This window comes from Nestor notabilis, unplaced genomic scaffold (assembly GCF_000696875.1).
Source record: "Nestor notabilis isolate BGI_N333 unplaced genomic scaffold, ASM69687v1 scaffold8822, whole genome shotgun sequence".
NCBI lineage: Eukaryota > Metazoa > Chordata > Aves > Psittaciformes > Psittacidae > Nestor > Nestor notabilis.
In genome coordinates this window covers 55,299-76,483 of record NW_009918738.1, presented here as the reverse complement: position 1 = coordinate 76,483, position 21,185 = coordinate 55,299, and the positions used below count along the sequence as shown (strand labels likewise).

The 21,185-nt window shown below is 50.4% G+C and overlaps 2 protein-coding genes across 2 annotated transcripts; both read left to right on the top strand.

Annotated features, from left to right (window-relative positions):
* Positions 1-6,155: 6,155 nt before the first annotated feature.
* On the top strand, positions 6,156-10,956 carry LOC104402097 (fractalkine-like). The gene is made up of 3 exons (XM_010009881.1): positions 6,156-6,222; positions 8,933-9,053; positions 9,963-10,956. The coding sequence occupies exons 1-3, from the start codon at positions 6,156-6,158 to the stop codon at positions 10,954-10,956; spliced, it is 1,182 nt and encodes a 393-aa protein (XP_010008183.1).
* Positions 10,957-19,436: 8,480 nt separating this feature from the next.
* LOC104402096 (C-C motif chemokine 5-like) lies at positions 19,437-20,487 on the top strand. Its single transcript, XM_010009880.1, has 3 exons — positions 19,437-19,529; positions 19,912-19,991; positions 20,382-20,487. The coding sequence occupies exons 1-3, from the start codon at positions 19,437-19,439 to the stop codon at positions 20,485-20,487; spliced, it is 279 nt and encodes a 92-aa protein (XP_010008182.1).
* Positions 20,488-21,185: the final 698 nt, after the last annotated feature.

The window sequence follows — 21,185 nt, the reverse complement described above, 5'->3', positions numbered from 1 at the left end:
TCCTCTCCCACAGCCATGGCAGCAGGCACTAGCCTGGCCCTCAGCTCTGGCAGAGGTGAAAGAGCAGAGCCATGGCACTTAGCTGCTCCCCACTTTCTGCCTGTTCCACAGTGGCCCTGGTAGGACCCTTTCACAGGATGTGAAGGAGGGGAGACCCTGGGTACCACCCTGGGGTGAAGCACAGCACAGCCACACCAAGGGAAAGCCTGGCTGCAGCTCCTGCAGCAGCCATGATCTCCTGTGGTGCATGGAGGTTTCTGTCATGCCTGTCCTGACCTCTACCCTCTCTTCTCCGCAGTGCAGTGATGAGAGATGTCCCTTTCAGGGATCATCTGGCTCTCCTTCATCACACCAGCTCCGTGGAAATAGAGTCTTCAGGACATGCAGCTCTGCAAAAGGTTTTCAAGAGCTGGATGTGCCTCAGGCTCTGCAGGGACTTGGCAGGACCCAGGGGCCCGATGTGCTCAGGCAAGCCTGTTCTGGAGGAGCAGAACTCCTTCCCCTCACTTCAAAAGCTGCCCTGATTTCTTCTATGTCCCCCAGGCACATCTCCCCAGAAGAGCCTTGCTTGTTCCCTGTCCTAGGGAAGAGCTTGCGCCTTGTGGGTGCATTGCTGCAAGTGACTCTTGTCTTTTTAGGAAAAGCTTAAGTGTGTTGCAGACTAACCAGCTCTGTGTTTGTTTCTTTGCATGTAGTATTTTCAACAGACTTACATCTTGTTTATTGCAGCAGCTGTTGCAGGCCTTGGCAGTCTCCATGGGGCAGTTGCAGAATGAGTTGTCCTCCGTTCTGTCTGCTCTGGCTGCAGAGGAAATGCACCAATCTCCACTGCAGGTGTGCACCTTTCCATGTATGTCCCACTGGGATAAGCCACCAGCCTGCAGCTCAGCTGTGGTGCTGCCAGAGGGAAGAGCAATGTCCCGCAGCCTGGCTGGCTCAGGATGCTGACCAGGCTGTGGGCTGCCCCACTGTGGGAAAACAATATCAGCATTTTGCACTGTGTGATAGTAACCGGATTTGTTCTTATTTACAAGGGGAAATGCGTTCAGAGAGCTGAGAGCCTGTGTGATGTCATCTGCTGTTTTTGGAAATGTTTTTTAAGTGAGGCAGTTTCCTAAAAACACAAGCCCTGCACTGGTCAATACTTTCCAAGTAAGAGTGGTGCTGTCTCCTGTGAAGGCACTGGCTGCAGACAGCCCCAGACTGCTTCTCATCTCCTACCCTTTTCTTGAATGTGGGAAAATTCAAAGTTGTGCAGTGCCAAACAGATTTCATGGATCACGTTATTTAATTTTCTCCCTTATAACAGTAGTGGCTCAAGAACTCTACATTAAGGAGACCTCTCCAAAGTGGGAGGCCCCTGTAGCTCCAAGGAACCATCGCCTGAGTGTGTCACTGGTTGCCTTGGCCAGGAGAGAGGAGGTTGTTCGGCCAGTTCTGGACTGCTCTGGGCCATACCAACCAGTGCCATGTTGTTGGAAAAGCCATTGGAGTTTCTCCAGATTGAAGCCTGGAAATCTGGTCCCGCACATCAAGGACTGACTGTATGCACTGGCCTCATCTGTAGTCTGTGCACCACCAGTCTTCCACGTCCTGGCTCACAGACTTTGCTGCATATATACTCCTTGAGAGAACCTGAGGACCCCAGTCCTGCTGAGCATGGAAGCTCTGCCGCAGGGGTGGTACTTCAGCTCCCTGGAGTCTAATGCTCTTGGACTGCAGCAAAGGGGGACTGTATAAGAACAGTGGCCGAGCTGCCATCACCACTGACGAGGGTGTGAGTAGTGCAAGGATGAGCTGCCACAAGGCGGGCTTAGCCAGAAAAAGAAAATCTCATCATACACCCAGAGCTGGAATCCTGGGGCAGCCTGTCTCCTCTGCAGCATCAAGCCCAGCTGGGTCTTCCCAAAAGCTGAATGTTCCAGCTGCCTCTTTCCAGCAAGCTTCTGGGACAGAGGGCAACAAAGGGTGCTGTTAATACCTACTGCTGAGGGTGCTGGGCTTCCATGCTCCAGGAAAACTGACTCCTGAGGTCTTGAGAGCTCCTGAACCCACCATACAGTGGAAATCTTCATCATTTTGTGGGATCAGCTCTGGCATCTCTCTTCCAGGTCATACAGCCTCCAAAGATCTCATTGACCTTTCTTTTTTCTCCAGTCACCATGTGATTTCCAGGAAGACAAACCTACTGTAACAAACATTTCCAGTATGGAAACACCCTGGAGTAGGCAGGCCATGTTCTGGGGCTATTTCCTCTTTGTTTGGGACACAAGCCTTGTTCTCTTTGCATATCGTTTTGTACATTGTCTTTGCAGGGCTAAGCTGCTTCTTGCTTTCAGGAGCAGTTCCCCAGCACTAGTCATATGTTCCTTCCACCTGTGAGGTCCTTGAGCCTGAGCAGAGCTGGAAAGCTTGCCTGCAAACAGCCCTGGCAAAGCTGCAGTGGGTGGGAAATGCTGGAACTACTTCTGTGCTTCTCATGGGGAATATGGGATCTGGCCATTTGGCCTGTGCTGTCTGTTGTAGGGAACAATAAGCTCTCCTGACTAATGGTTGCCAGTGAACAACCAAAGGTTAGGGCTTCTGAGTGTGCCTTGTGCTGTCACCAACATTCAGGCCACACCAGACCTTACTCTAACTTTCTGCAGCAGCCCAAGACCTAAGTAGCAGGACATCCATCCTGATACAAAACTGCCCTTACAGCAGAGCAGGAACTGGAGATGGAGAGCCCAGGCTCCAGCCTTGACAATGAACTGCCTGGCTTTGAGTCATCAAGTCCTTCTGCGGGTGCTGAGGATCAATCCTAGAGCTGTGTTAGGTGCCCCTGGGTCTGCAGTGCCAGCAAGTGCCCAGTGCCCTGTTCATGGTCCTTCTGCCCACACTTGATAGCAGGTGCACAGATCATAGAATCAACCAGGTTGGAAAAGACCTTAAAGATCATGAAGTCCAACTGTTCCCCACCACTGCCAAGGCCACCACTAAACCATGTCACTAACAGCCTCATCTACACGGTTTGGAAACACTTCAGGGATGTAACTCCACCACTGCCCTGGGCAGCCTGTTCCAATGCCTGAACACCCTTTCAGGGAGAAATTGTTCCTAACCTCCAGTCTAAACCTCCCCTGGTGCAGCTTGAGGCCGTTTCCTCTTGTCCTATCCCTTGTTACTTGGGAGAAGAGACCAGCCACCTCCTGGCTCCATCTTCCTTTCAGATAGCTGTAGACAGAGATAAGGTTCCCCCCTGAGCCTTCTCTTCTCCAGTCTAAACCCCTTAGTTCCCTCAGATGTACATCTGCTTATGTTTTTGGCTTGTCCATGTTTCAGATCAGCTTAATGTCCTTCCTCATTCATACTGGAGTTAGAAGTTATATGAGGAAAATCCCAAACCTCTTCCCAGGATCTACTGCTTTTTGTCAGTGCTGTACCACCCCTTCAGAGAGCCTTTGGGTGCTAAGGATAACCTCAAGAAGCCTCCTTTTCGTCCTCCTATGGAAGAATGGGGTAGGGTTGTGAGGAGCTGCCCCAGCCTGCAGTGGTCACTGGAAGGATATGACATTCATGGTAGGCTTTCTTCCTTCTCAGTCGTGGTCTGCTGGTTTCATTTCCTACATTTGCTTAGCACAGCCTGTGTTCCCTAGTTCCCAGTAACTCATCTTTTCTGCACTTCGTTTCCTGAAAGCTAGTTGTCCCTATTCGCAGGGTTGAACATTCCATTGCTCAAGTGCTGTGATTCATGTCTATGGACCAGGATTACTGTCTGCCCTCATCCACATCACAATTTAATATATACAGTCCCAGACCCACACTGAATAACTAACTACTTGCTATTCCTACAGACTAAAGCAAAGCTAAATCAAATTGACAGCAGCAATTGCCTGGAAAACTTCTATCATAACTAAAGAAGCTAAAATCAGCTGAAGCCAAGACAAGCCCAGAGAATCACAGAATCCCTCACTGGTTTGTTCTGGGAGGGACCTTAAAGCTCATCCAGTTCCAACACCCTGCCACAGGCAGGAACACCTTCCACTAGACCAGGTTGCTCCAAGCCCTGTCCAACCTGGCCTTGTTCTGAGACTCTGTCTGATCAATACAAACCCTATGGTTTATTGCTATTTACAGCAGAAATACCTCCTGGGCTATAGCAGATCCTCTGACTTTGGGGTTTTCAGTGCTGCAAAACCTAAAAGAAGTGCAGTGAGCAGATGTGAAGGGTGACAGGGAGGGTGGTGTAGGAAGTGGGTTAGGAGCAATGATTCCACTTTTCTGTCAGCTGCAGGCCATGTTTTTTGCCCACTCCCATTGGAGCCAGTTGATACGCCTCTGTGTCCTGCTCTCAGGAGGGAGCTGCAGGGTTTGCCCTAGGCCAGTGCCACTGCCAGCACTTGGCTGTGACCTATGAAGCTCTGCTGAGGTGCTGCTGCCCTCCACCCTCCTGCAGATGCCATCTCCCAAGTCCAGCTGCTGAGCTCACTGGGAGCAACTGGGTCTCCGAGAGTGTCCTGCAGGAGTTCCCTACCAGGACTGCCATGAGCCCTGGCTGTGCAGGAAAAGCAGCTGCATTGAGCTGTTCCTGCCTTAAAACAATGCCTGTGGCAAGCTGTGCCTTTAGCAAACAGAGCACTCACCCTCGCATGCTGTATGCACACTTGGAGCCCTTCCATCAGTTTTACCTATCGCTGGCAGTAAGCCCTTTGCAGGACAAGCAGAACCCATTTCTTCTGGGGAGACGTGAGCGTGTGTGGGCCATGACACCACTTCCAGCAGCCAAGGCGCCAACAGCCTCAGGCAGTGCCAGTTCCTGGGTACAAATTTCCTGTAAGGCTCTGTGGAGCCTGAGAAAACACCGTCTGGGGAAGGGGCCAGAAAAAGTGGCAACAGATGCAGTGTTCTCTGTTCTGGCTGGATCAGACTATTTCAAAGTTTTAATTTTTATTTTCATTTCCTTGAAATGAGTTTTATCTTCTATTACAATATAAGCAAAGGCTGAAATTACAGGCTAGGGGTTTCACCAAATGTTCTAAAATTACATCATATGGAAACCTAGGGGGTTTCAGTCTTTAGGAATAAAATCCTAACTGGAACTGCTGGAATTTCCCCCAGCACAGAGAAGCCAGGTTTCCATCAGCTCTAAGAAAACTCTGGGAAAAAATATTTCAGAGGCAGCCACACTGTCTCAGTCTTGATCTTATCTTCATCTTTCAGCTGAGGGAGTTGGCAGGGAAAATTGCCACGTGTTCTGCTGGGATCTGAGATGAAAGAGAAAGTCAAGGTGCCGGATGTGACTGCCGTGTCCGTATGTCTGCTGCAGACCTGGCTTCATGCTGGTGCAGGAAGCAACCTGGCCAGCTTGGTTGCTTGGAGGTCTGGGTGCCTTGTACTCCTGCTCTCACCATCAGCAACACCCCAAGGGCTGAGACCCTGATGTATATCCAAAGTCAGGGCTGTGGTGACAAGCATGCTGTGCAGACAGCCTTCTCAGCGAACACAGAGCTGGCTGGGGAGGCCACTGGGTCTCTGCTCACCCCTGGCTTTGGTGATGTTCCCAAGAGGCAGCCTGGCTTGGACTCACCAGTCTAGGTGATGAACTTGTAATCCTGATTAGCAAATTCTGCCTCTTTTGCCTAACGACCTATGCTGCTGTTGTAAGATGGCCACCAACAAGGAAGGGAATAGCTGCTTTTGCATATGAGGTAAAGAATGAGCTTAGTGTGCACCAGGGAGCTGTGGATTGGAGGTGGGGAGAGCTTTACAAGCCTGAGGAAACTGATGCCTCCCTCCAGTGGGAGAGGAGGATGGAGGAGGTGACTCCTGGAAGTCCGTCCCTGCCTGAATGAGTCATCAAGGAGCTGCAGCTGATCTACACGCACTAAGGAAAGCTGATGCAAGTGCAGGCGGGGAATTCCAGGAGCTGTCTAGTTCTGGTGCAGGCGACATTCCCTCCCCTGTCCCACTCCTCCTTCCAATTCCTGTGTCGTCACCCTGGGATGTGTCTGTGGGAGCTAAATAACAGTTGAAACCCCCACCTCAGGTCTTCATAATCCTGGAATGAGCTGCAGCAACTGCGTTGCTCCGGAGGACACAATAAGCAGTCAGGAGCGGGAAATACTGGCGGTAATCCTTCCCTGCGTGCCCTTCCTGCTGCCAACCACAGGAACATGAAGATTATTTCTCTCCAGGTCCTGTTTGTGCTGAGGGTCCTGTGCCTGGTGGCCCGGGCTGGAGGTGAGCTGCAGCTCTGTGTCCCTGCAGGCTCCCCAGGGGAGCAGCTGTGTTCACAAGGGGGAGGTGAAGTGCTGGGGCAGGGGAAGTGGCACTGGATCAGGCAATGGGCACTAAGGGACCTTCATGGGCTGCGGGAGATCTCATGACAGGATAAGACTGGGTTTGGAAAGGGTTAGAGGGAGTCTATGGCACTGATCCTGGCAGTGGTGACATCCAAGCAGCCTGTGACGGCTTTTGTCACTCCTGAGGGTAGGTGGGAAGAGTGTCAGAGGGACTTTCTCATCATGCATGTTACAAAAGAAGTATAATGCACTTCTTTTCCCCTTTTTCCATGTCCCCAAGGGATATGCCATGGGAGCAGACTGCAGCCTATCCAGGGCTGGATGTCTGTCTGCACAGGATGTCGTGCTCCCATCCCTGCGAGGCAGAGGGGCGCTGTGCTCCAGGGTGGGCTGGAGGATGGGGAAGAGGCAGGCACACCGCTCCCTGAGCTGGTTTTGGTTTAAGTTCTGTGGCAAAGATCAGTAACTGCTGTCCCAGGTAGCAGTTAAACAGGGTGCATTGCTGCCAGGCTGTCAGAAACCTTCTCAGCAGCACTGGCAAAGTTGGACTTTGCCCAGGACAGAGGGATGATCTGTTCTCACCAAGGTACGCGAGAGGGGCAAAAAGCCCTTAGGATCTGTGCCCTGCTGCCACCAGACCAGAGGAAGGAGGACAGCAAAGGCAGCTGGGGATGGAGCTTCTTCCTCTCCTCATACCCCTGTGCAGGTTCTCCAGGTCTGGCCTGAGTAAAGCGGGCACAATGACATCAGGCAGCTTACACCCTTGGAACCCGCTGCCTGTTCGGTACTGCCTAGCTCTGCTTCCTTGTGGCAAGCACCCATCTCCTCTAAAGTGATGGAATCAGGTGGGCACTGCAGGAAGAAAGGCTGGTGGTGCTCCCTGGCTGGGGTATCTTAAGAAACCGTGCTGAAAAGCAGGTACCAATGGCTCCCCCGAGTGGTGCCTCTGAGGAGCAGTGGTTCTGGGTGGAGAGTCTCTCAGATCCGAGGTGCCCCTGAGGTCCCTTTGGCAAAGATTCAGATGCAGGCCAGAAAAGCAGGGTTGTGTGCCCCAAGAGGAGGGGGACAACTAGGGCTGGCTCCATGCTCCCTCTGACACTGCTTTGTCCTTGGAGGGGGCTTTCCAAGCTCCCTCTCTCAGGGAAAAACACACCAGGAATTCAGCTAATTGCAAACCATTTTCATTGGTGCCAATAACAGGAAAATCAGAAAACAAAAAAAATCAGAAAATCAAAACCAGAAAAATGGTTATCAGATGAGAAGGGCCTTTGGGAGCAGTCCCCAGTCACTCCCTGCCATGCACCTCTATCCACAGGGATGGCTCTGTCTCTTGTTTTGTTGAACAGTGCTTCTGAAAGTGGAGCACACCAGCAGTATGTCCTCTGGCTATAGAGAGTTAATTGGGAAGCTGGTCTCCCTTGAACGGGTATTCTTGACCCTACAGTGCCAGAGAAGACATTATTGTGTGAACAAATGGCTTTGCTTTAGCATTACTGAGATTGAAATGCGCTTCTGTCGAGGAGCCGCAGGAGATTTGCTTGTGATTTCTTTGCAACCATGGGTTTCCTCAGTAAATGGATCAAAAGAGTTGAGGGTGTTCCTGTAGTGGTGCTCATTCTTGCTCCTGGTGGCTGGATCATTCCCAAATGAACTGCATCAAATTCACCAAATTCATTTGGGAATCTGAGCAACATTTTGTAGAGACTGGCTGACAGCCTCCAGCTGCTTTCTTTAGAGAGGGGCTAAGATAAATCAGGACTTTTTTTCCTAAGTCTTGATCCCTGGAATGTCAGAAACAAATTGCCAGGATGTATTGTGCAACCTCCCCTCACTTGGCAAGCGTTTTGTTAGAGGCTGGTGTAGGAGCAGGAGCAAAGGGTCCTTTATGATGTGACTGGCTTTTCCCCTTGAAGGGGTCAAGTGAGGTTTATTTTTACACTTTGCAAAATCAAAACCGAATTTTCTTGAGGAGGTGGAAGAGATGTTTGGTGAGAAACTGCTGCAAAGCTGGACTGCTGAGATATCAAATGGAGCAATGTATCATTCACCAAAACGTTCTTTCTCTGCACCCTTTCTCTGAGTTCAGGCAGCATTCGGAGACCACATAAAAGCAAACAGAGAGGCAGGATGCTCACCTGGAGGGGAACTCCCAGGTGAGGAGGAATTGATACATCTGATCAGAGAAAGAGAGGACAAGCTCTCTGGTCTGCATTGCGTGCACCAAGAGCCTGTTGGTGACAGTTGCAGCAGGTCTTTTGAGAACGAAGAAATGTGTTTTCTGGGCACTGTGCTGAGAGCAGTCCTCCTGTGACCCAAAGAGGAGGGGACCTGCAGGTCTAGGTCCTTGCACAAAGGACCTCCAGTCAGTGCTTGCAGATCCTGTAAGGCAAGCTTCAGTGGAGGCCCAAGAGCCCTGCAATTTTCAGTGGGTTTTTTTTTGTAGTTTTCTGGACATTTTATCACCTGTTTGGGTGATACAGAAACTCGTGGCCCTCATGGGATTTTTCTTCAACTCTTTCTAGCAGGGATCAGAAACTTTCATGGCAAGCTCTGGACTCCTGCCCAGAGAAGAGAAAAAAGAAACAGTGCCAGTTTTTACAGTACCAGATAAAAAGCCAGTATTTAATATGTTGAATACTTTATTTCAGGGCAACCTAAAGCACCTCTGAAGTGTTCAACTGAGTGTGGTGGGTTTACATCTGGGATAGCAGCAAAGCGGATAAGGAGCTACCGCAGGACTGAGCCCCGCTGCCCCAAACAAGCTGTCATGTAAGCACTACCCCACTGCCCAAACCTCTGATTCAGCATCACCCTGTCAGCCTGTGCCCTTGCTTTGGAGCAAGGAGCAGCCTGGAAACAGAGCAAATGCTGGTATTTATTAGAAGGGTGGGTAGGGTTTTTTCCCCTATTTAAAGACCAGCAGCCTTCAAGTGAGATCATGGGCTCACACACAGAGTGAAGTAGGGATAAATAAGTGGGGAAAGGACTAACAGATGTACTTGCTGGCAGAATGGGGCACTGGAATCATAGAATCATAGGCTCACAGACTGGTTTTGGTTGCAAGGGAGCTTAAAGCTCATCCGGTTCCAGCACTTTCAGGGAAGCACACAGGGTGAGAGCTCAAATGTTTCTGTGAAAGCAGTTGTTTTCTCTTGGGACGAATTAAGACTTGGAGCTTGTCTGGAGCTAAGAAAAGCTTCATTCCCCCCCAGGCTAATTGTTGTTTTCAGCTTATCCTGAAACTGAGGCACTATTAAGACCATTTTATCGCAGCTCAGGAGGTGGCTCCAGAGTGAACCTGCTGGGCTGACCTTGCGAAGTCTCATTTCACTCAGTAAACCAGAGGGGTTTGTCTTCACATATGTTTGCCCCTGGGCACCTGGTGCTTGCAGAACTTCCCTCCTCTGAGCGCTGAAGGCAAACACTGCATCCAAACGTCAGAACAATGCTTTCAAAAGAGAAAAACTTCTTGGAGGGGAAACCCTTCCTCATCAGCTCACCATTCAATCAGACCTCGGAGGCACCTGCCCTTTCTGAAATAAATAATCCATCCAACGCCTGTGATGTTTACTATGGGCTTGAGAGAGTCAGTGTTGCTGTCTGCATGCCTTCCTTATCATGCTGATCATCTAAACCACTGTTTTCTTTATCCACTAAGTTATCCTTTTTTATTTTCAGATTTATTACCCTGAAGTCTGTGGAGATTTGTGCAGATCCAGAGGCAGAGTGGGTGAAGAAGATTGTAGAGAAACTAGACCAAAAAAAGGCTGAAGCCTTTCCACTTTCACATGGTGCCACCTCAGCAGCGGCTTCAGAAGAGCCTGGTGTTTTTCAGAAACATGTTGGCCTTACAGTAACAGCTCCATCTCAGGCCACTGCCCGCTCTGAAGTCACTCCAGAAGCAAAAAGAGATTCCTTAAAATCTCCTGCACCTTCAACAACTGCAACAGGCATTATCTCCAGCCAGCCCACCCCATTCCACAAGACTGTTGTGCATGGCTTTGACAATGCTGTAGGATCTAGAGAAGAACCTGTAGGAGACGCTGCAAATGCTGTGTCTGATGTTCGAGACGTGACTTCTCCTAGCTCCAATTCAGACCCCGTGGTCATTTCTAAAGGATCAGACCACCCTGGACTTCCTATAAATGAATCCTTGGACCCTACAAGTGCAAAAACCAATGCACCAGACACTGATTCTAGGGGTTTAGATCCCCCCTCCATCCTGAACAGTGTGGAAACTGCTTCAGTTCCTACTCTAAACTCCACAACTGCCACAGACAAAGGTCCTTCTGTCCATACCAACAAAGTTTTCAGTTCCTCTGTAGGTGCTTTTGGTACCACAACATTTGATTATTCATCACCCGTAGGAAAGCAAGAGCCTTCAGTTATGTTAATTTTCACTAGTCAAGCATTCTTAGGCCAAGCGAGAGTACAGATGACTACAGAAAGACCGAATATTCTGCCTCTTCCCAGCTTCTTGTCAACATCTCAAATGCATTTTGTCATCCCAGTTTCTGTGGTGTGCAGTCTGATGGTTTGCACTGTTGCTGCTGTATGGCTATATCTAAAATTTGGAGTCAAAACAGAAGAAATGTCAAGAGAAATGGTGCAGGGCTTGCTTTACCAGCAGGAGAGACATCAAAATAATATCTATCCAATGGAAGTAATCTGAATGCTTTATGGCATGGGCATTTTTGGCCCAAACTGTGTGTTGCTGCAGAAAAGCTAAGTTTATGTTGAACTGGTGACCAGCAGGAAGGAAAGCAGGGAATAAAACTACCAGAGAAAACTGATTTTTTTTGCAGAGCTGAATGTCCAAAAAATTAATCTTTGACCAATTTTGGAAATAAATGAGACCCTTTTTCCTTCTCCACTGTTACATACAAAGGCTGTTGCTGTTCTAGAACTGCTTGGTGGCTCTTTGCCAGGTGGTGGGCAGATATGACTTTCCAAATCACTGTTGGGGATTTTCCTGCATTTCATGATGGCCCAGCTGAGAAGCTATTGACTCACCCATGCTGCCAGACTCAGGCTCAGCCACCTTGGGCAATTTTAACACCAAACCCACACAACTTGCACTTAAACCCTCTGCAGCTGCTTTCTTTGTGCTTCAGGTGGCTGCTTGGTCAGACCAAGACTGATGCTGGTGGTTAGCTGGGGGCTGGCTTTCCTTGGGTTGATCAAATACTCCATTTACTCTTGCTGGAGACACAAGGGGTGGCCTAGTTTTCAGACTGACGTGATGAAAACTGCGTCTGATTAGGGGATTGAAGGTCTGTGCTACAGATTTCATGTTCAGAGGAGCTGGCAGCCCACAGTCTGTCTCCTTGAAATCAGTCCACCTTTCTCACTAACTGCATTTCTTCTTGGGAATTTAGTCTGAGACCTGGCTCTTGGCAAGTCAACTGCAATAAAACCCTTCTGCCAACTGATGGGCCATGTCCAGCTGTGTCCAGTACTAGGGCAGGATAATGTGGATGAGCCTTTGCAAATGGGGAAAAAACAAGAAGTCACCCAGTAATTTTGCTGTTCTTGTGATAACATGGGAGGGGTTTTGCTTTTCTCTGCAAGCACAAAACCCAGGAAGTACACTCTCAGAACACCTAGAAATAAGCACTTTTGCTGTCTACAAGAAAGGACAAAATGCCTGTTCATAGTTGTGCACTTCAGCTGAATTTCAATTTTTCTTTTGTGGGTAGGACTGATCACCAGGCTGTTAATACACTGTAATAGTATCAGGCTGTTTTTATTAACCCAAATTGGTTTTGATTTTTACACATCTAGATGCTACTGTATGTTATAAGCCTTTTCTATTATCTGTGATCTGTTCCTGAAAGCCCTTATTAAACATTGACTCCAGTATGAATTTTGCTGGAGTGTGCAAAGATCTTCACAATATGATGCTTTGTAGGTAGAGATAAGTATCAAGGGTCAGATCCTCCTCTAACCAGCCTCAGTGAATCAGAAGTATGCATGCAAAAAAAAAAGAAGAAAGCAAAAACTCATAAAAAGAAACATAATCAAAGCAAAAAGGAGGGCCCAGCTATAAAGCAGGGCTAGAGGAAGGTGGCCTATTAGATCCATCAGATTGCACCATCAGGGCATCCATCCAGCCCTGGAGGTGGAGAGGATAGACTGCAATGGTGTTTGTTTTCTGCCATCTTTCAATCCCTTATATCTGTATATTTTTGACTTGCTAGAGGGCAGGGGTTGATCTCATGCTTTGCAAGTGCAGAACACAATCAAATTAACTGTAATCAGGAATTTTGGGTGACAGCCCAGCTGTGTGACACCAGCTGGGGTTGGCTTACCTGGAGGGTCAATCAGGGGCTGTCAGTGGTGCTACCCACCCTGCTCCTGCACAGCTGAGCTCTCAGCCTCACACTTCATGAGGCCATGTCCTGTGGCATTATTTTTGTATGAAGCACATATAGAAGAAATATTCTTTTTATAGTAGAGTTTTCTAGTGACTTGAGTGTATGTAATGTCCTGTCCTTGCTACTGGAGCATTGCGGGGTCAAGACCTTTCTGGGAACACTGGAAAACATTGTGCCTTGTCTATTTTCTTGCTGGGCTTGGGTGGCTGTGGATATCCAAGAGAGCTGGGTCACTCTACAGGCACTACAGCAAATGGGATGGACACTTGTCTTGTCTGGCTACAGATGAAGTCCTCAGCTGAAGGCAATGCTGGGAAGATGAGTGAGCACCAGGTGATGTGATCGCTTCGATCAGTATTTGTAAGGACACTGATTTGGTTTCAGCTCCACAGCTTAAGATGTCATTCACTGTACAGTGTGGCTATTGTCAAGCTCTGATTCATTGCTGTATCAAGTGTATCTGAGTGTGTGTGAGATGTCTGTTCTGTACCTTTTTATAGAAGTAAAAGTAATAAAGTCTTTATGTTAAAGATGTGTCCTCAGGGGATCCAGCCCAGGGCTGGATTCCCAAGCCTGGTCCCTGTAGAGCTTTGGAGGTGCATGTGTGTGATTAAGCACCATGGGAGGAATCCCAGCATTGCCGAGAGACAGCAAAGCAGACACAGCTGATGTGGCTGGGCTATTGCTCCACTGTTTAAGGGCTTCAGTCTTGCCAAAATCTTGCAGGGAGTATGTTTTCTCACAGGGAATTGCATTTCCCGTCCTGCTAAAGCAGTACTGAACAAACAGCTGGGGTTTTGCTTTGTTTAAGTAAAGCTGCAGCCAAACAGCTACCCACAGAAATCAAACATTAAGCTCTAAGTCTGTTCTGTGAGGGAGTAAGAGCCCAACGGCTGAGCTAGGACCTCTCAACCCCCAGCCAGGGCTTGAGCTGCCCTTGTGTGCCCCTCTCTAGTGTTGGGAAGAGAGGCAGGAAAGCAACACATGAGTGAGCGCCCAGGGACTTGCCTGGAGTGGGGAGCTGGAAGGAGCAAGAGGGTCAGGAGTGAGCATCTCCCAAGAGCATGGTCCCAGCCATACTCCATCACCACCAACAAGCATGGAAGATGGCAAGTCCTGTGAAAAATTTTCCCTCCATGAATCAGAAAGGTCATTTTGGGGATAAGAAGTTCGTTTCTCCTCTCTGTTACACAGGAGGGGGGCTGTGTAAACAAGGCAGCCCCGACAGCAATGAATCTCTTCCAACACATGGAGTGAGCGCCAGCATGGGGCCGCCAGGGGCTGTGGCTCCTGGGGAGCATTGGAATGCATGGTCAATCCCTCGGCCAGTTGGAGTCACATGCTCACCAGTTTTGCTGCTGCTCCCCAGCTTCTCTAAGTCTGGCAGTGCAGGGAAAAGATCCTGTGCAAAGAATGTCCAGCCATGCACCTTCTTGTATTCCTCCTGGAGGTGCATGGTCTGCCACGGTTGTAGAATTTGGTCCAGGAGATAACCAATGCCAAGTCTGTCATGCTCAGGTGGGACAAGGCTTGTCTTCTGCACCTACTGTGCCAGACGCATGCTTCTGCCTCAATGTTTCCCCAAAACCTGTGAGAGACAGGGAGGCTGTGGTCATGGCATGCCTCTTCTGGTGCCTTCCTGACCCACATCTTTGTTTTCGAACTCCGCATCAGTGCAAACCCTCTCCACCACTTCATTATCTAGCTGATTTGGTTGACCTCACGAGGACAAGGCATCACTGGGACTCCACATTGGCTCGCCTCTATGCCCTCACATTCCCACAGGATCCATCAGATGGCGCACTGGCAGGCCTCGAGGGCACTAATTGGCCTTAATCACCCCGACCACCTTCACGTGGGGTCTGCCACCCCCACCCACTGCACAAAGTCCAGGAGCCCCATTTAAGCTCAGGCTTGAGCTTCCAATACCTGCTTTGGATGTATTGTAAAGTGTTGGTCTGATGTCCTAGCCCTGCTATTGGATAGACCTTGAACATATGCTGTAGGTATCTTGTCTCCTGGCTGGCTAGACCCTGTGGTGCTGTAGCCCTGTCTCTCTCCCCTTCTCCTGTGGCTGGTGAATGGATGCCCCTAAGCCTCCCAAGTAGATCATGGACCTAGTTTCTCACTTTGGTCTGTCTGGGACCACAGACAGACCCTGTTACCAGCACCTGGCTCTGCCACTATGCTCAGACCCTGTGGGACTTCACTGGTGAGGACACTGCCTGTGCTGAGGTTAGAGAATCATAGACTTACAGACTGGTTTGGGTTGGAAGGGACCTTAAAGCTCATCCAGTTACAATCCCCTGCCACAGGCAGGGGCCACTTTCACCTATGCAGGGGTCGCACAGGCCTTGAACAGTTCCAGGGATAGGGCAGCCACAGCTTCTCTGGGCAACCTGTGCCAGGGCCTCAGCACCCTCACAGGGAAGAACTTCTGCCTAAGATCTTATCTTAATCTCCCCTCTGTCAGTTCAAAGCCATTCCCCCTTGTCCTGTCCCTACAGACCCTTGTCAAAACCTCCTCTCCAGGTTTCTTGCAGCCCCTTTAGGCACTGGAAGCTGCTCTAAGGTCTCCCTAGAGCCTTCTCTTCTCCAGGCTGAACAATCCCAGCCCTCTCAGCTTGTCTCCAGAGCAGAGGCGCTCCAGCCCTCACAGCATCTCTGTGGCCTTCTCTGAACTCACTTGAGTAGGTCCACATCCCTCTTGTGTTGGTCACCTTTGGCTTGTCCCCTCTCACTGCTCCCTGCAGTCTGGACCTCTGCCATTGCCTTCTCCAAGCCCTGACTTGTCTGCGGGTGATGTATGAGGGACACAGTTATTCCTGAGAAGCAGACACCCAGCAGACTCTGTCCTTTCTGGTTTGAGACTTGCACTGTGTCGTATGAAATGCTTGTTCCCACTTGGCATGGTGGATTTCCTGTGAAATGTTGCATCAGCATGCTCGTGCTTAGGTCATCCTCCAGCCAAGCTAACCTACCATTGCTTTCATGATGCTGACTTGGTAGAGTGCAGGATGTCCCCTTAGCTGCTTTGGCTCTCCAGTTGTACAGCTATGGTTCTTCCATGATTTGGGTTTGCTTAATCTCTACTTTTATGAGGGATGTGTGCATGTTCACATCACTGCAAGGGCTGCTCTTGTAGCTGAGGTCCCCCTTTGGGTAACCGCAGAGGCTGTGGGGACTCTCCAGGGTCATACCCCTTCAGTGACCATCTCAGGAGTGGAGGTGAGCAACAAGGCTTCACACCACTGCCTTTGACTCTAGGAGCTCAAAAAAGGTCAGGCTTTTAAAAAGGAGGCTGAAGTCCTCACCAAACATCCTTGTCCTTGAGCGCTACCTGACACAGAAGCATCTCTGGCTCAGTCTCCCTCAGGTGCAGCAGCTCCTCCTGACACCCCAGATCCAGCCTTCACTTAACCTGCAGTCAGTTGATCAACCCCATTGGAGGAAAAAATGGAAAAATGTCTCCTTTTTCAGTGTGTTTGAAAAATGCACAAAAACCAGAATTACAAACTTGTTTTCACTTCCTTAGTGAGGTGGCTGCTTCCCATTCAGATGCATCCCCCCCAGCTTCTCTGCTTGGCTGTTGTGGTGAGGGTTCCCAGCCTGGCCATGGTGGGTTTCTGCTCCATCGTTTGTGCCAGTGGGTGAGCTTGCCCAGTGATTTAGTGCAGATAATCCTCTGGGAAAGGGCTCCTGGGTATGTCCTTCCTGCAACCTCTGCGTCTCATGGCACCAAGCAGGACTTACGGCACAGGATGTGGTTTGGATCAGCAGCTTCCAGTACTTGCTTGTCCCCAGTGTCCAGCTATAGGAAGCAGGCTTTGGAAGACACTCTTGTTTTCCTCTTTTCAAATTGTCTTTCCAGGATGTAGGACCTGGCACGGTTTTACCTGGAGTCACAGGGTGAACGCTGATTCCGGGAAGCAACAAGAGCATTGCTTTTGGTTTGTGATTTTATCCTGAGTCAACCAGAGCTTCAAAATGGAACTGGGAAGACCCTTGAGTGAGCACCCCAGAGAAATATGGAGGGGCTTTACACTCAGAAAGTGGAGGTTTAAATGGAAGAAAACCTAGAATGTTTCATATTCTAAATGGAGAAGACTCAAAGTGACTGGGTAGAACCAAAGTTAATAGGGAAAAGCTTATTCCTAACCCTCCCACTGCCTCCCTGCAGAGAGGTTTCCTGGTGATGCTCAGCCAGTACCTCTCCTGCCTTGGCAGCCCAGCTTCCTGAGTAGCATAGTGCCAGTGAGGCTGTTTTCCCGAACAGCTGGGTATGCTCAGTTACTTGCTGAGAGCTTATTTCCAAGCATGGGGCGTGTTATGCCCAGCTCCTTCCTCCCTCCACTGGCACCACTGCTGGCAAAGGCTGCACCTGAGGTATCCCCAAGCTTCCCTCCTCTTCCTTCTCTTGCAGGATCAAAAGGACACTGTTGGTTTTTTTATGTAAACAAGCAAATTCTTCAGAGCCCATCCAAATGAAAACAAAACTTGGGCCAGCAGTGGGGCTTTCCAGCACTCATCAGTTAATAACAGCATACCAGCCTTTCCCTTCCCCAAAAGTAAAAGAATAAACATCAAAGGATCTCCAGGGAATTGTGAATTGTCTGGCTGCAATACTGATGGCTTGAAGACCTGAGAAAGGGGAAGCAGAGCATCCCAGGCCAGACCTTCTGCCAGATAAGCAGGCACAACCCTGCAGAAGCAGGCCCCCAATGGTAGTTTTAATTCTCAAGCTCCTCTCCATCCAGAGCAGTCTCTTCCCTGACTGGCTGCAGGGAGCCCCTGTATTTGTTCAGCCACCAGCACTGTGCTGCCCTGGCTGCCCACCTAAAGCATCCTCCATGAATGGAGTGGTTGGGTGAAGCCTGAGGCCGTGGGGAGACATGCCATGGGCTTGCAGCAAGTCCATCCCCAAAATCCTTCTGTGTTGAACAGGGTCCAGCCCTCAGGCAGTGGCAATATGAGCAGCAATATGGCCCATGTCCTCAGCTCAGTGTTGCCAGTTTGGCTACAGCTCAGAGCATTGTGGTCTCCAAAAGGCTGCGTGCTGGGATGGTCTTGTGGGATGGGAGGCTGCTCTGGTCCCAGCTGCCATGGCCCAGGTGTGGGGAGGCATTCTTGTAGAGGCACACAAGTCTGCAGGAAGGGAGCCTGGGGCAGAGCAAAGGTGGGGAAGTGGCTGAGAAGGAAAGGGAGCACCTGTAAAGCTGGGGGGAAAAGGAAAGATGCTTTGGGGGATCAGCAGGAGGGCACAAGGATTTTATTACAGCCCAGAGAGACACTGAGTTACTGGGCTGAATGCATGCAGGAAGGAGCAGCACTGTCCTTAGGGGTTGTGGGACCTGTCCAGAAATGCTTTATTTTTAGTCCTCTGGCTGCTACACAGCTGCTACACGCCATCTCCTCCTGGGCTAAGCCGTGCTTCTGAGATGAGGAGTCTCCATCTTGGCACAAGAGCTGAGCCAAAGCAGAGCAGCTGCACACGTCTGTGTGTGTATTTTCATCGTGTCTACTAGGTTGGGAAGAGCCTTGGCATACCCTGCCTAAGCTTCTTGAGCCACCATCAGCAGGATGTGTCTGCCACTGCAGCTGGAGTTGAGGAGACCTGGACATGTCCTGAGCATTTCTCAGCATTGTGTAGGTTTCCCCCAGGTTTTTGAATAGACATCCAGGGATGGTGCAGTCCAGGGCATAATGTCCTGCTCCAAAGGGGCAGAGGGGTGACAATGTGAAGAAGGGCTTGAGGTGCCCCTTAGGTGCCTCACAGTGGATGAGGGGGAACTGTGGTGTCCAGGGATCTGCATGGAATGCAGATCCATGCATCTGTTTATAGCCTGGAAAAAAAGAGGCAATGGGACAACAAGCTTCAGAGCAGGGGCTGTGCATGCCTGGATACCTGGCAGGGAGCTGCAGAAGGGTCTGGTGCTCTGAGTGGCTGAGTAAGGAAGGGAAGTTGAGCACAGTGAGGGGAAACTGTCCCCATATTAACACAGAGAAGTTGACCCCCTATCTCAGATCCCTGCAGGCTTCAAGGCTGTGAAGGGAGGAAGGTGTTGGAAAAACACCTTAGAACTGTGGACACCAGCTCTTCCTTCCACTTCCCTTGGCCTGATTCAGCCTCCTGCCCTGAAGCTAAGGGGCTAAGCCAGCCTCATGTGCAAGGGAGGGCTTGGCTGCAACCCCTTCTCCCTTCACCCCGTGCTTGCCAGCTATAAACAAAGATAGATGGTGGAAAGCTTGTATTCCTCTCCATAGAAACAGCATGCAATGTGATGCAATTTCTGGAGGTATTTGACATCTTGCATCTTTTGAGCCACAGAGGGCTGATGGCAGCAGCAGTCACTGCGTTTCCACTTATGCTTCCCATCGAGTTCAGAAGCCATCCAGCCATCTCCAGCAAGCCTTTGTTGGCTCTGGGGCTAATAAGTGACTTTGCAGGGAAAGTCATCATGAATCCCCTTTATGTGGATTTGAGAGCCCTTGGGGTTACGCCTCTGCAGAGAAGGATTTCACTTCCCTTTCAGACCCTGTGGCTTTCCCTCGATGTACAAAGCTCTTTCTAGGTATCACCGCAGTCAGTTACCCTGAAGATCCCACGTGACATGGAAATCCGCTGGGTCAAAGGAAGCACACAGGGCTTTCACTTGAAGTTGGTCAAAATTATTTGGAAAAGGGCTATTGCAGCACTGCCTTGCCTAAGCTCACAGCTGAGCTCCAAGGAGGAGGCAGAGCAGCACCCTTGAGGAAAGGCCCTCATGTTGCCACTATGCTCAGTGCAAGCATGGTCCTGGTGCTCGCCATGCTACTCACCCTCTCCCCGTGCTGTGATGCAGGTAAAGCTCATGAGCCCCTGCTGCGGGTCAGGGCTGAGGGTTGTCCTGTTGTGGAGGTCAGGGCAAGAAACTGCAGTGTAAAGCAGGGACAGTGTTGATGGCAGGAGGAGCAACTCCCTGATTGGGGCATGGCTGCATGTCCTGTGGTGCAGGGAAGGATGTTTCCAGGGCTGGGTGTCTTTGGCAAAGCTGGCTGAGGGCTGTCAGTGCTGGGGATAAACTGAAGCATCCTCCAGCCCCGGGAATGGAGCAGGGCACCTAGGGGTCCTCATGGCATCATCTGCAGAACAGGGGGATGCATCAGTTGCATCATGGGGGAAGGTCTTAAAGACTGCTTTCCAAAGCCAGCATTCACTGTCTCTCTTTGTCTTCTCCAGTCCCACACACACTGTTTGTCTGCCGCTTCAGTTACAGGAGTCCCCTCTACGGCTGGCTAACCTGAAGGACTTCCTCACAGCTCCCAAGGAGTGCTCTTCCCCAGCAATTGTGTAAGTCCTGGCAATTTTCCCACTGCTGCGCTGTCACCATAGGTTCAGTTCATGGTTCAGGTCAGAGGCTCTGGGGACAGGACTAGGCCAGGTCTGCATGGCGCAGTCCATGGGTGGCTGTCTTCCAATGTGAAGAGAGAGGACATGACTGTCTGGCCAGTTCTACAAGGCAGAGGTAGGAGGTAAGGACTCGCAGTCAATTGCAGCTCCTGAAGGCTCTGCACAAGCTCTAGAGGCACTGGGCTGCAGTATAAGCTGCTTGTAGGACATCAAGGACAGCATGCAGGGCCAAAGGGAGAGGAGCAGGAGAGAAGGGTAGGGAGGATGGCATGGACGTATGTGGTGTTTTATCTGTTGTTTCTCACCAAGCTTCACCTTTCCTCTTGGGAGGTTTGAGACCAGGCATGAGACCAAGGTCTGTGCAAACCCAGAGGTCACTTGGGTGGAGAAAAAAGTTGAAAGACTTCAAAATAGGAAGGGACTTTGTGTCCCATGATGTAGAGTGGGTGCCCTGGTATAGGCTACCCAACGTCCTGGTGGGAAGGAAGGTTTGCAGTCATCCTCCTGGGATGGGCTACAGAGGTCACCACTGCTGAGGGTGGGCACTGACTCCCCAGAGCCCTGCACCGCAATGACCAGCTGGGCGCCAGCTCCTGGGGTGCTGCCGGCCCCACCAGCACCTGCCTGCTGAGCACAGCCACCAATAAAGCTTTAGTTCTTGTGGTATGGGAGAGTGGTGGTGGCATTTCTCCTCCCAGCCTCAGCAGCTGTGCTGCTGCCTGTCATGTAGAGACACAGAACCAACCAAGGGGCTGGGGTGGGATGGGCGCTCTTTCTGCTGCCTCCTGGGTGCACCAGGAGATGATTCAGTTTGAGGAAACCTTTCAAACCTTTGCCTCTGCTCTTCAGGGTCATGGAGGGACCCTATTTGCTTGGTCTTGGTGACCTCTCCTGGCAGCTGTGGCATGGCTGCAGCATCAACCTCAGGGCTCTGTGTGGGGATATCCAGCCCGGCATTGTGCAGGGAGTGAGCACAGGGTGCCAGGGAGCCCAACACCTCACCTCTAGCCTGGTCTTTAATCCACCTTCTCTAGCATCTGCTCCTGGCAGAGATGTGCCAGCACAGAACCAGCATCACTGCGATTTCAGCCCTAGCTTAGCCCATTGAGAGGCCTCTTTTCCCATCCCATGGTG